At 42.7% G+C, this 13,437-nt stretch overlaps 1 protein-coding gene across 1 annotated transcript in view; it reads left to right on the top strand.

Moving 5' to 3' along the window:
* The window catches only part of IFT81 (intraflagellar transport 81), a 2,787,102-nt gene that overhangs the window by 2,673,543 nt on the left and 100,122 nt on the right, over nucleotides 1-13,437 (top strand). Inside the window, exon 18 of the mRNA XM_044068648.1 lies at nucleotides 11,224-11,269. Within this exon, the coding sequence (XP_043924583.1) occupies nucleotides 11,224-11,269 (46 nt within the window). The remainder of the gene's footprint in view (nucleotides 1-11,223; nucleotides 11,270-13,437) is intronic.

The raw sequence follows: 13,437 nt of genomic DNA, 5'->3' as shown, positions 1-13,437 counted from the left end.
CTTTCAGAGTCAACCCTGCCACTTGGAGTCTCGGTGCTTGGAGGCTTGGGTCCGGCTCCCCCGTCGACACAGAGAGTTATGGACCTGATCTCAGCCTCAGCTTCCGGAATCCATTCTCCTTCTGCTTTTGACATGGTGGAGAAGGTCCTGTCGGCCCCATCGAGACCCTTGATGGTATCATCCTCGGAGTCCGTCCTGGCTGTCTCTCATTCTAGTCTGGATTCAGCCATCCTGCCCCCTCAGGGACAGCCTGTTGCCTATCCGCCTCAGAGAGTTCCTCCACAGGAAATACCAGAACTTTCCGAGTCCTCCCTAGAGACCCATCCCTCCCTGAGGACCCTCCTCGGAAACATATGTGTGAAAGGAGGCAGTTGGACTCCCCGCCAGAGTCCCTCACAGAAGACACTGATTTGGAGGAAGGGGAGAGTTTCCCTCGGTCACCCCCAGAAGATGTCTCCATTGGAGACATCATGGAAATCATTCACCAGCATGGGGGTAGTCAATCCAAAAACCCAACCCGGATGAGTCGGTGTTTCTGGCGGTGTTTGGCACAGCACCCTCTACCTCCTGGGTGTCCCCTCACGTTGATCCACTTGTGGATTTAGTGACATCTCGAGCATGGAAGGAGCCCAACATGGTGGAGCCCATTCCCAAGTGCCCTGATAGGATCTTAAGTGTGCCATCAGACAAGCTACATTGGTCTAAGGGATCCCCAGTTGATGCCATAGTGGTGGCGGCAGCCACCAAGAAAGAGCTCGCTCAGAAGAGCTCTACGGTCTATCCACCAGACCGAGAGTCACGGGCCATGGACCGTTTTGGAAAGCGGATCTATGATCCGGCCACATTCCCGGTACATTCACTGAACTATATGGTATATTGATCAGACTTCTTCGGGACCTAGGCAAGGAGGTCCCTGAGTCTGCCCTGGGGTCCATTTTGGCGGAGGAGCAGAAGTTGTTCTCTTCCTGTATGGCCACCCTCACTTCAGTTTCCAACACCTCTATGCAGCTCCAGTCCCATGCTACCAAAGTCGCCGCTAGAGCGGCTGGTACAGATGTTGCCATTAGGCTTCCAGCCTGAATCCACTTTGTGCATTCTTGGAGCCCTTCAATGCGTCCTTCATTAATGGCCCGTATGATGGTTCCACTATTTTTGGAAAAACTGTACTTGACACGTTGGTCCAGAGAGAGAAATATGGGAAGACCTTGTCTGCTGTCGAGATCCACTTCTCAACCCCTCAATGATCCTTTTCCTAGAATCAGCGAGGTGCAAAGAAGATGTGGTTCCGGAAGTCTCAGGGCTGTCCCCATGATGCTCAGGATTTACCCTCTCCCAGAGGCAGAGGGGGATATGGCAGGTGCCACCCTCACAGCAGAGGGGGTCCGAGAAACCAGGGGTCTCAGGATTCATTCCCGGAGAGACCCGTGTAGCAGCCCTGAAGGGTTGCCTGACTGCTTGTCTCTAGAGGCAGTCAGGGGGACAACCTGGGAATCAATTACAGATGATCCTTGGGTGTTGCAAATCATATCCAGAGGATACTCAGTCTCCATCATTCAAATGCCAATTCTGCCCAAATACCTCCTGGATGTTCCACCCGTGCAAAGGGAAGAAGCAGCACTGGAAATATCCAAGCTGCTAAAAAGAAAAAGAGTCATCTAGCCTGTCACCAGACCAGTCTGAATTAGGCATCTATTCTAGGTTCTTTTTAGTGCCAAAGAAGACGGGGGATTTTAAGACCCATTCGGGGTCTTTCAACTCTAAACCTGTCAGTTGCCAAGACAAAATTCCAGATGGTCACTCTCCTATCTATTCTGCCTTTTCTGAAGAAAAACAACTGAATGTGCTCAGTGGACCTTCAGAATATGTACTGTTACATCAAGATGGATGGGAGCCAATCATTACAAATTAAGAGTTCTACCCTTTGGTTTCCCCCAGGTGTTTACCAAAGTGATGGCAATGGTAGTGGTTCACCTGCGGCTGCAGGGGTTCCAGGTCTTCCCCTACCTGGATGACTGGCTCCTCTCTTCCCCCACCAGGCATCCTCTCTACTAAGCCAGGGATCTCCTTCTCCAAACTGCCCATCAGTTGGGCATAGCCATAAATCTCAACAAGTCCCTATTGGATCTGGTTCAAACTCTAGACTTTATTGGAGCTCGGTTAGACACCATTCAGAGCAAGGTTTTTCTGACCCTGGACAGAATTCAGTCCCTCAGCCATCATGTGTTGTACATTGTTCAGACCCAATATCCCCCTGCGGAATCAGTTCTTCGGGCATTGGGGTCCATGGCGGCCATGATCACCCTCATTCCCATGGCTCATTTGCTCAACGTTTTCTGGAATTCATAAATTCCAGTGCCTTGGATCAACTTATCCACACCCCCACCAGGGACAGCAATATCCTAGACCTGGTCATTACCAACATGGGCGACCGGTGTTCCACACCAGTGATCAATTCCTCATTGGTCAGATCCGACCTCAAGCTAATCACCCTAGACATTCACATCCCACCTCCACCCCCCATTAGGGAAACCACCATAAAAAATTTCTCCAAAGCCAACTTCACGCTTCTTAAGACAGAATTGGCAAACTTCATGGCACCTATACAGACGGATAGGAGAGGTACGACTGCTGAATCCTACACAAATGCACTTTATAAGCACTTACACGAGTGCATGGATCATGTTATCCCTAACAGAACCAAAATGCTATCCTCCAAAAAAGGAAGCCAATCTGGTGGTCCCCTGCCATAAACAAACTTTGCTGAATCCCCCTATGAGACCTTTGGTCAGTGCTAGGGGCAGTGTTACATATGCAGCAGCAAAGGTAGTGGATTCCATCTTAAAGAAATATGTAAGCACAGAACCACAAATTACCAAGGATTCTTGGGCCTTTCTGTCTATGGTCAACCAGATACCATTCAGAGAGGACATCTATTTTTTAATGGTAGATGTGAGGAACCTGTATACATCTATCCCACATACAGTTGCCCTAGAATGGATCCCAGTGTTGCTAACCAGGAAGGGAGCTCCCTCTACTGAAATTTCATTAGTGAATGAATTATTGGACATAATTTTAACTAACAATTATGTATCTTTTAATAACTACTATTTGCAGTTAGTGGGAGTACCCATGGGATCCCCTTGTGGGGCAAATGTAGCTAATATGGTGATGGCTTACTGGGAGAGAGAGTTCACTATGGACAACCCCCTATTCAAGGAGGTTGTCTTGATGTATACACGTTTTCTAGACGATATTTTCCTAATGGTGAAGGGAACGGAAGCAAATGCATTGTCGTTGGTTCGATTCTTCAATTCCACTACTGAATTTTTAGAATTCACATATAGTATAGCTTCAGACAGAATATCCTACTTAGATGTAGATCTTAGCAAGGATTATAGGGTAGGCGGCTTTGTAGCCAGAATTCATCGAAAGGAATCCTTTTCTAATAGCTATGTTCACTATGAGAGTTTTCATCCATTTACTCAGAAAAGATCAATCGTCAAAGGCCAGCTAGTCAGAGCAACCTGGATGACTTCTAGAGAATCAGATTTTACAGAGGAATGTAACTTAATTGCCAACCTTTTTTTCAGTAGAGGTTACCCTCAGGATTTAGTTAGAGAATTAATCATAGAAGTCACAGGTAAAAGAACTTCGGGATATTATGTACCTATCTTGAGGCAGAAAGAAATAGAACCATCTATAGTGCACATGGCTCCGACCAAGGTTTCTTTTGGTACCAATAACCTCATATTAACATACTCCCTAGACGCTAAAAACATTTATACCATTATATTAAAAAATTGGGATTTATTATTCCAAAATGAAACCATAGGTAAGACACTGGTAGAACGTCCAAGGGTAGTTTATAGGAGAGATTTAAATATCAAAGGTATACTACAAAGGAAACCTAGGCCACTTGCCAGCAAATTAGGCATGTACAAGTGTAATATGTGTCGTTATTCTGCTTGGAGATATGCGTGAATGGGCGTACCTTCGTTGAAGGTTGTGCGTCAGGTCTGGCAAGCCGGTACGTAAAAATCAACTGCCAATCATTAGCGGACTGGAGTTCCGCTGGGGCGACCCCTAACCGGGAAAAGCCAAAAGACACAAACAAACAAATTGTGCATATATTAAAACACGATCTAGTTTTACCATCAAGAACATAGTTTTCCATTTAAATGGCAAATATAGTTGTAACAGTTCCCAAGTTGTTTATTTGGCTCAGTGTGTTTGCTGTTCTGCCTTCTACGTAGGGAAGACGGACCGTAAATTGCAGGAACTCATTTATGAATATCAATATGCAATCAGGAAAAGCAAAATGGAAAACGCATTAGCCAAACATTCAGCAGCTTACCCAGGACACATTTTTTCTTTTACAGTTATTGATCAGTTAACTTCCAAGGAGGATGGGTCTACACCTCTCTTATTAGAAAGTAGAGAATTGTGGTGGCAATTCAAATTAGATGCCTGCCACAGTCCGGGACTCAATGGGTGTTCTAGTTTGGCATGCCTGTTAAAATTGAAATGTTTAGCAAGGTAATACAACAGGCATGTATTTCCAAACGGTAGGAGGTGAAGGCAGCAACTTCGTTCTACTGTTGGCTATTATAGCTGTTGTCCCTTAAATTTAAGGGAAGGTAGTTTTATTAAGGAGATTATATGTCAACAGAAATGAATAACACCTATGTTGTGATGTTTGTGCATCAGAAGGTTCTTTATCTATCCGGTCATTTTAATTTCATCTAGTTTGTTATATTGTCAGAGTAGGTTAATCCGATATAGTATAGTTAGAGTCATTTGTTGTTAGTTGACATTTATGTTTTATAAGTTTAGAACAATATTTTTTACCTATATCATATTTTAATTCAATCTCCCAATACATTATTATTATTATTATTATTATTTGAAGGAGAATTATCATCATTCCACATTTAATGAGTTATTCTAGATATAGAGAGCGGGCTATCGAATACGTAGCAGTAGGGCTCCCTCTAGAGAATTATTTATTTATTCATCCCGACCTGAATGGGTGAGACCCAGCCAGATTTAGTGTGTTCAAATTGTGAAATTCAGCTATATATTTTACAGTGGCGGTAGAGCAACATATACAGGATTTTTATCGCATGAAAATCTAGCTTCCTTTAGAGATTTAGTTGGTTTCTTGCATTTATCTCGTTTGGATGTAAGTAGATCGAGCCACAGTTTATTTTCAGGCTGGAAAGTAGTACGAAGCAATTATTGTCATGTCCCATTTCATTGTGTCACGGTGTGTCTAGAGTTTTTATTTTTATTATATTTATTTTTAATCAGGTATTGTTAACCACATGTCCACAGTAATCGTTTTTAGAGATGTTTGTCTTTCTATGGTTAGTTTGATTACTAACCATGGTACAACAGCACAGTGCATGGCTTTCTCTGGGAGGTAGTGAACGAGTGGACCATTGTTAACTAGGTATGGACTATAACGGTGTTCCCCGGTCACGTATTTCCAGGGATGGGTCACTTTTTAGTTAATGACAGATGGAATATTTATAACAGTCGAGGGAAGGAGACATTGTTTTTCAATGTTACCCTCATAGTATGGTAACAGCCATGTAATCAAACATTATTTTATTTATTTTAGAAATATAAAATTCATGTATATGGTTTTTTATATCTCGGAGTTATAGTTTGTTAGTATATTTGTGGTAAAGAAATAGCCGTAACCGGCACTTTTTTTCTAATGAGATGTATTTTTAAAGAGAGCTTTTTCATCATGCTATGGTACAGTCAGGTGATCAATTTATTAATTAATCAATCAGAGGGGTATATATTTGTATGATTGGGGAGGGGCACTGTTTGTTCAACCTGTTTTCTGAAGAAGTTGGAGAAGGCTCTGACTAAAAGTGTTTGTAAACGCCTTAAAATAAAGACCCTTTTTATCGTGAAGCATTTCAGTTATCAGCATTCCAAACATTAAGAGTGTAATCCTTCATCCTGGGAACGTATTTGTGGTTTTGCATAAACAAACTCTATGACAGAAGAAATAAATTGTTGCAAAAAAAGAGTAAAATCCCATGATTGGAGGAACTCCTTGGTCATCCTCAGTAAGAAGCTGAGATCCCTCATAAAATCCTGCAAAGCGAGTTACAAAAACAAAATCACCACTGATTCTAAAGACAGCCACAAAGCATTCTATAGCTATGTCAAGAATCTTAATGGCAACACTCAGATCTGCTCTGAGTTACAGCACAATGGCACTAAATATACAGCACCAACTGATATTGCCAACATCTTGGCAGATAGGTTCATTGCTAACTTTACCCCCCTCTCACCCCCTAAAGGGCCCATCTCTATACTGGAAGAATGCAAAGTTCCTGTAATCACAGCTGCACAGGTAAAAACACACTCTCCAAAGCCAAGAACACAGCATCCATGGGACCTGACAACATCCCAGGTTGCGTTCTACATGACCTACAGAATGAACTGGCACCCCACCTAAGTACCGTTTTCAATCATAGCCTCACCTCAGGCTTTGTGCCCACTTGCATCGGTTATCCCACTCCACAAAGGGGGAGCCACCACGGACCCTGGGAACTACCACCCCATTAGCCTGACGAGCCTGGTCTGCAAGGCCATGGAACATATCATCATGGAGCTTATAAACAAAGACATTGGTAATCCCTAAACTCTGGACCCCACCCAGTTTGGGTTTATTAAAGGCAGATCATGTCTCCTAAACCCGGTAGACTTCTTTGAAGTAGTCACCAAAGCCACAGACGAGGGTAAGGTGGTTCACACAGCCTATCTATATCTCACCAAGGTTTTCAACACCATCCCCCACTCTAGAATTATAGATATATGTCACAAGATGGGTTGCCAACTGGCTCACTGACAGAACCCGCACTGTGAAAGTAGCAGACTCCAAATCCGACTTCAGACCAGTGAGAAGTGGAGTACCACAGGGTTCAGTCCTGGGTCCTCTCCTGTTTGGTATCTACTTCTCCGAAGTACAGGCTAACACAGAAGGTCTTTGGCTAACGAAGTTTGCAGATGACTGCAAACTAGGAACCATAATTGAAACTCCTAACGATGTGGACATCCTACAAAAGAACCTCACTGAGATAGACGCCTGTTGTCAAAGCCATGGCCTCAAGCTCAATGCCAAAAAGTGCACTGTCATCCTTTTTGGTAAAAACTCTGTACCCATGAACTGCCACATTAGTCGGTAGTCTACTTAACACCGAAAGTGTGATAAGAGACCTTGGGACACAGGTGGACAGTAGTCTCTCTTTTGATGATCACATCGCCACAGTAGTCAGGAAATCCTTCTACGTGGCACACCTCATCACAAAAGGTTTCTCATCCAGGTAAGAAGAGGTCATTATTCCCCTCTACTCGTCACTCATTAGATCCATTATAGAGTGCAACGCCCCTTTTGGTATGTACCTCACAAGACATCTACAACAACTGGAAAAGCCACAGAAATACCTCACGAGGATGACCGGCCTCAAACAGATGCCCTACGCAGACCATCTCAAAAAACTCCAGCTTTACTCTGTTGCATATCGCCTACTCAGACGTGATCTGTGCCTAACATACAAAGCTATGTCAAACCCAGAGCTGTTGGACATGCTCCACTTAAAAAAATCCCAATCCCTTCAAGCTACACATTCTAGGGACCTAAACCTTGTCACCACAATAAACAGAACATGCTAGAGGGATAGATTCCTGTCCCAGAGTCTTCCCATACTCTGGAACAAACCTACCTATCTATATCAAACAAAGCTCCTCATTAACACTCTTCAAGAAAAATCTTGATGATTGGATGGGAAATAGGAAATTCACCCCGGGGATCACTTCTGTGGCTCTGCTCGACAGGAGCACAGGAAAATAATTTTCCTGGGTGGCGAAAGCCAGGGTACCTTTTTGGCTAGGCTTATATAGGCCCTAGGACCAATAGCCTAGTAGCTACCTATGAACCTATATGAGGGTTCTTCAATGGACCCTAGCAGTCCAGTGGTCCTTACTAGATCTGCCATTATCCCATCCAGTTTGTGTGTCTTGAGCCTGCAGGGATTCGCTTCTCTGATGGCTACAATCCCCAGATCTTCTTCTGGGTCATCCCTTTATCCTCCTGGCCCTGATGACCATGGTGACCACAGACACCTCCCTACTCAGGTGGGGGGGGCATTGCATGGGAAGGACAGTTCAAGGCATGTGGTGTCCCCTGGAGACCAAACTGCATATCAGCGTCCTGAAGATGAAGGCAGTGCTGCTGGCATTGCAAGCTCTTCATGCCCATCCTCCCCGAGGGACAGTTGCTATCCAGACAGACAATATGTCTGTAGTCTGGTACATCAACAAACAAGGGGGAACCAGGTCTTATCCCCTTTGTTGCGAAGCCATGAAATTGTGGGAGTGGGCGATCTTCACCGGCCGTTTTTGGTGGCAACGCACATTCCGGGGAGGTCCAGCATTCTGGCAGACAGGCTCAGCAGATCTATTCTGATGCCTTATGAATGGTCTCTGAATCCTTCAGTAGTGGAACAGATCTTCCTAAAGTGGGGTCAGCCTTGCTGCAATCTCTTTGCCTCTCCTTCCAATGTGAAGTGCAGTGAGTATTTTGTTCTAAACCCCCCTCCAGAGGAGCCCCCCCCCCCCAGAGACACTCTGGTTCATGCTTGTCTCTCCGGTCTTCTGTATGCTTATCCTCCCTTCCACTGATCCTGAAGTTCATTCAGAAAGCTCGATGGCTGGGGAGCTTTGTCATCCTCATTGCCCCCTTCTGGCCTTGCCCAGTATGGTTTCCCTCTCTGTGGTGTCATGTAGTGTGTCCTTCTTGGACATTAGATCTGGTTCCAGGTCTGATCTCGCATCCCTCAGGGATCCAACACCCAGGTCTAGTCAGTCTGAAGCTTACACTTTGGCTGCTCCAGTTCCAGTAATAGCTAGGACTCCCAGGCTTTCTACTCTGATTAAGAAGATTTTGATAGTGACTCACAAATCGTCCCCTAGGAAAGTTTACTCCAGTAAGTGGAAACGTTTTTCGATATGGGTGTCTCAACATGATTTGAATCCTTTTGCTGCTCCAGTTCCTGCTATGTTGAAGTTTTTGTCAGATATTTTCATCAGGGTACCAGCTTTTCTATGGTTAATGTTCAGCTGGCAGCTTTTTCCAATTTTCATATAGGAGACAATTCGGCTTCCCTAGCTTCTTCCAAGCTTTTTAAAGCCTTTTTGAAAGGTACCTTTTTACTCTGGCCTCCAATCAAGGACTACACACCACCTTGGGATCTCACTCTAGTTCTACAAGCTCTGGTTTCTTTGTCCTTTGAACCTGCAGCTACAGTGGATTTGCAATTTCTGTCTTGAAAGACAGCCTTTCTGGTTGCTATTACTTCCGCCAAAAGAGTGTCGGAGATTCAGGCCTTATCTGTTAAGCCTCCTGATGTGGTGTTCCATAAAGATAGGGTGTTTTTATGCATGAACCCTTCCTTTCTCCCGAAAGTGGTTTTGGAATCCAGTATTAATCAGGTTATCAATCTCCCTGTCTTCTTCCCCAACTTCCAGAATAAAGGAGAGTACAAATTGCACTTGCGGTGACGTTCATAGCAGTTGCTCTTTTATTTGCGTAGAACAAAGTCCTTTTGCAAGTTGGATCAACTTTTTGTTTCCTTTTCTAAGCCCTTCTTAGAGAAACCTGTGTCAAAGGTGACTATTGCTCGTTGGATCTCTCGGTGCATAGTTCGGTCATATACAGCCAAAGTTTTATCTCCACCTGGTCAAATTAAGGCACATTCCACTAGGTCTATGGCTACGTCAGTGGCCTTTTGGTCTAGGGTTTCATTGGATGACATTTGCTCTGCAGCGACTTGGGCATCTTTGCACATGTTTACTTCCCACTATAAGTTGGATCTCCATTTCAGAGACAGGGCATCCTTTGGCTCTGTTGTTATTCGGAATATCCTTCCATGAGGCCCTCCCAGGGTCTTGTGGTAGCTGGGGACTCTGTCCCACAGGTTGAAGAGCAAATGAAAACAACTTCAGATAAAGAAGTTATGTACTCACCATAACATTCCCTCTGAGTTGTTGCTTTTCATTTGTCTTCAACTATCCCTCCCTCCTTCCCTCTGCCTTTTGCAGGATGTGTGGTGCATTGGGTGGATAAAACATAGCCCTTACTGTGGCAAGCCTTTGTCTTTTTTATAGTACTTTCAAGGTACTAATACCAAGGAGTTAGGCTGTTGGCTAGGTATGGGTGTTATGGTCAGCAGCAAACCTGATCTGAGGGGAGGAGGGAGACAGGGATATTATGGGTAGGGGAGGAGCTCGGAGCTCAGATCTGATGCTAGAAAATGTGGCCATGTCGGTTCCGTGCCAGATCCAAATCCCACAGGTTGAAGACAAATGAAAAGCAGCAACTCAGATGGAATGTTATGGTGAGTACATGACTTCTTTTTTTGTCGGAATGAACTGTCTTCTTTCTCTACTAATTTTTGAAAATGTTCTTCATGGTCAGCCAGGCTTGACTTCATTTCATCATCTTATTTTTATGATTTTATCTACTCATTTAAGTAGGTACTTAAACTCCATTTATCTTTTTCCCAGCATTTTGTCATTTGAATTTATATATTCCTTCTATGTTTTACTTATTTTAAGCACATCTGAGTGCATTTGATTATTTTTCCTCTAAATTACTAGAAGCCATCCAATTCTAAAGCTGAAACTTGCAACTGCTTTGAGCTGAACAGCTAGAAGGTTCTTCCCAGCCAGAGCTTTTTGTTCTCCTTTTCTGGTTGATTTTCTGTTTTTCTCTTCTTTAATTTTTTTTTTTTTTTTGCATTGGGTGTGAAAATAATGCAATAATGTCTTTAGAAAACTACATGTAGTTTGTAAGCTTTAGTGAATTTCATTTTTGTATTGTACCTAAAGTTCTTTGCCTGCTGTTTATTTGTTCTGTTTAGGATGTGCTTTTTAAACAGTTAGATACCTATGTTAACAACAAAAAGGGGTGAAGTAATGTCATGACAAATCATATGCTGTAAGCAGTATACAAGTGAAGAAAGCTGTCCAGTAACCCAGTTCCCTTTGTATAGTGCAAACACAATTTAAAAATGTGTTGTATAGCTTGCCACAGAAAACTACTAGTATGTCTGGGAAGAACATAATAGAGAAGAGATTACAGAAAACACTTGTGGAAAATAAAACAAGTTTCACATATATTTTTGTATCTTTATTCAGAGAGCAGTACACTAGAAATATCCTTGAGCAAGAAAACCTTGGGAAGGTAAGAGTATCTGCTTTACACAATTGTTTGGAACCTTTTCTTAATTTACCAAATGAAGTCTGTTGATCCAGTGTAAAATATACTGCCACCTGTTCTTTTGAAGAGCAATATTACAAACCACATCAGAAATTACAGTGTGCTTGGCATCCGTAACTAATCCCTTAAAACATATGACACTAGTTCTTCCTGGCTGGTTTCCTGCTAGGGAGAGCTCGAGTTCTCTGTAAAAGATATATCTCACACACCACAGTAGCATATTTCTCCTGAACCATTTGGAAAAGAAACAGAAAATGGATATGAGGCAAATGGTGCCAGGTCAGATGTACAAGTCTTGTCATGACTTTCAGCACTGCAGACTAATTGCTGTCTTGTATCTATGCTAAATGTGCAGTGCTTTTGTGTAACCAGTGCATCTGAAGTTTAAGACTGGCAACTAAGTGTAGTTGTAGGCCATGAAGCTCAGTATACCAGATGCTTTTTCTTTAATAAAAGATACATCTGGAGATATTGCCCCTTTAGAATATGTAAGTGTTGTATTTTTCTTCAAATGTTGTAGTAATATTCCGTATTTGGGTAGCAGTTAAACTATACTAATTAGTTTTATAATGATGGTTGTGATAGGTAACCATTTTATGGAACTAACTGTATTCTCCTTAGACTCTTTGTTGGTGTAACATATATGATCATTAGTTGATAAAAAAAGAAAAAAATACAACCAGCAGTATTTATAAACAGTTTCTGTTAGCTGCCCCTTCCCATTTTTTGTAGATTTTTTTTTACATTTAATTGTACATTCCTCTTTTTCTTATCCTGCCACTGTTTAGCGTTTTTCTTACAGTTACTAGCCTTTCACACCATTCTGAGTCATGCGTAGACAACTTCAATCATAATTTATCCATTCCTCAGGCAGCCTTCAAACTGGCTCACTGTCCTGCTTGTTAAATAGAGCATAATTGTTTCTTGTCTGATCTGATCAGCTCATTGGTAGGGTGAAGTCCTGACTACAGTTTAAATGACTGATTAATTTACCAGACTGTCAGATGGATGAGTTAGTGAGGGGTGGAAGATAAATGATGAGGCAGTGTCTTCTTACCTCTTGCAGGGAGTGGGTGTGAGCAATTGCTGGATAACTCGAGCAATGGTGGCGATATAAGGGCTGTGCTTGAGAGATGGCTGTCAAATTTTAAGGTGGGTGGGCAGATGAGGGGCACCCTCTTTTTCCTTTTGCACACCCACCTCGTGATGTAAGCCCAACATGTTGGAGGATCACTTAAGGTTAAAAAATCCATGTGGCTGCAGTGTAACAGCCCTGGAACTTCTGCTCTGCACCTCAGTTATAGAGATGTATGATTATGGCTTATGTAGTCTCTATTTCTGCCTTCCCCTTGACTATATTACTCCTTACTGTAAACTTGCCATCATTTTGTTTTTGTTAAAAACTCCTCACAAACGTGTAGGCATCAACTTGTTTCTTGGCTTCCAGAAAATTCGCAATAAGAATATCTAGTCATTCCTGTTATATCATCTCTCTTGCATACTCATTAATCATCTTGGATATTGTCCTCCTTTTCCTACTGTTATATTCTGTACCTGTATTGCTAACATTTATTTTAAGTGATTTCTTCTGTGACTGAATGTGCAAATATCACTAGTGATCTTCTACGGCACCTTTCTCATACAGGTATGAACATTTTGATCTGCTTTTCACAAGCTCTGCTTGTAGACTGTCAAGGTACATAACAGGTGCAGCACTGTATCAGGGAATGCAGACACACATGCCAATAGTCTATGAAATTTGTTCCTTGACGAGTGCCCTAGTCCCTGCTTGAGTAAAAATTAAAAAAAAAAACTTTTTAAGTTCTATGGTCCACAGTATGGCTGCAAATCAGCAGCAGCCATGAAGTAAATAATTTGTTGATGGCTGTGTACTGTTGTTGGCTCATTGGCAAGTTTTACTTTTTTTAAGAGATGAGTCATGCTGAGATCTGAATCTTCCTTAGCTCAATATAAATGCTATATGGAAACTGCAGTCCTGCTCCTATCTAGTGCCCTGAAACCTTAATAACAGCAGTGGTGTGGGAGTGAGCTACACTTCCTTTGATGCATTACTTTAAAATATGTTAACAAGCTTAGAAATATCACAAGCTGTGTGCCACTTTGCAAGGTTG

Source organism: Protopterus annectens, chromosome 4.part0, assembly GCF_019279795.1.
Source record: "Protopterus annectens isolate FY-2018-M chromosome 4.part0, PAN1.0, whole genome shotgun sequence".
Classification (NCBI taxonomy): Eukaryota; Metazoa; Chordata; order Ceratodontiformes; family Protopteridae; genus Protopterus; species Protopterus annectens.
The sequence above is the reverse complement of the archived record's forward strand: the minus strand, read 5'-3'. Positions and strand labels throughout refer to the sequence as shown.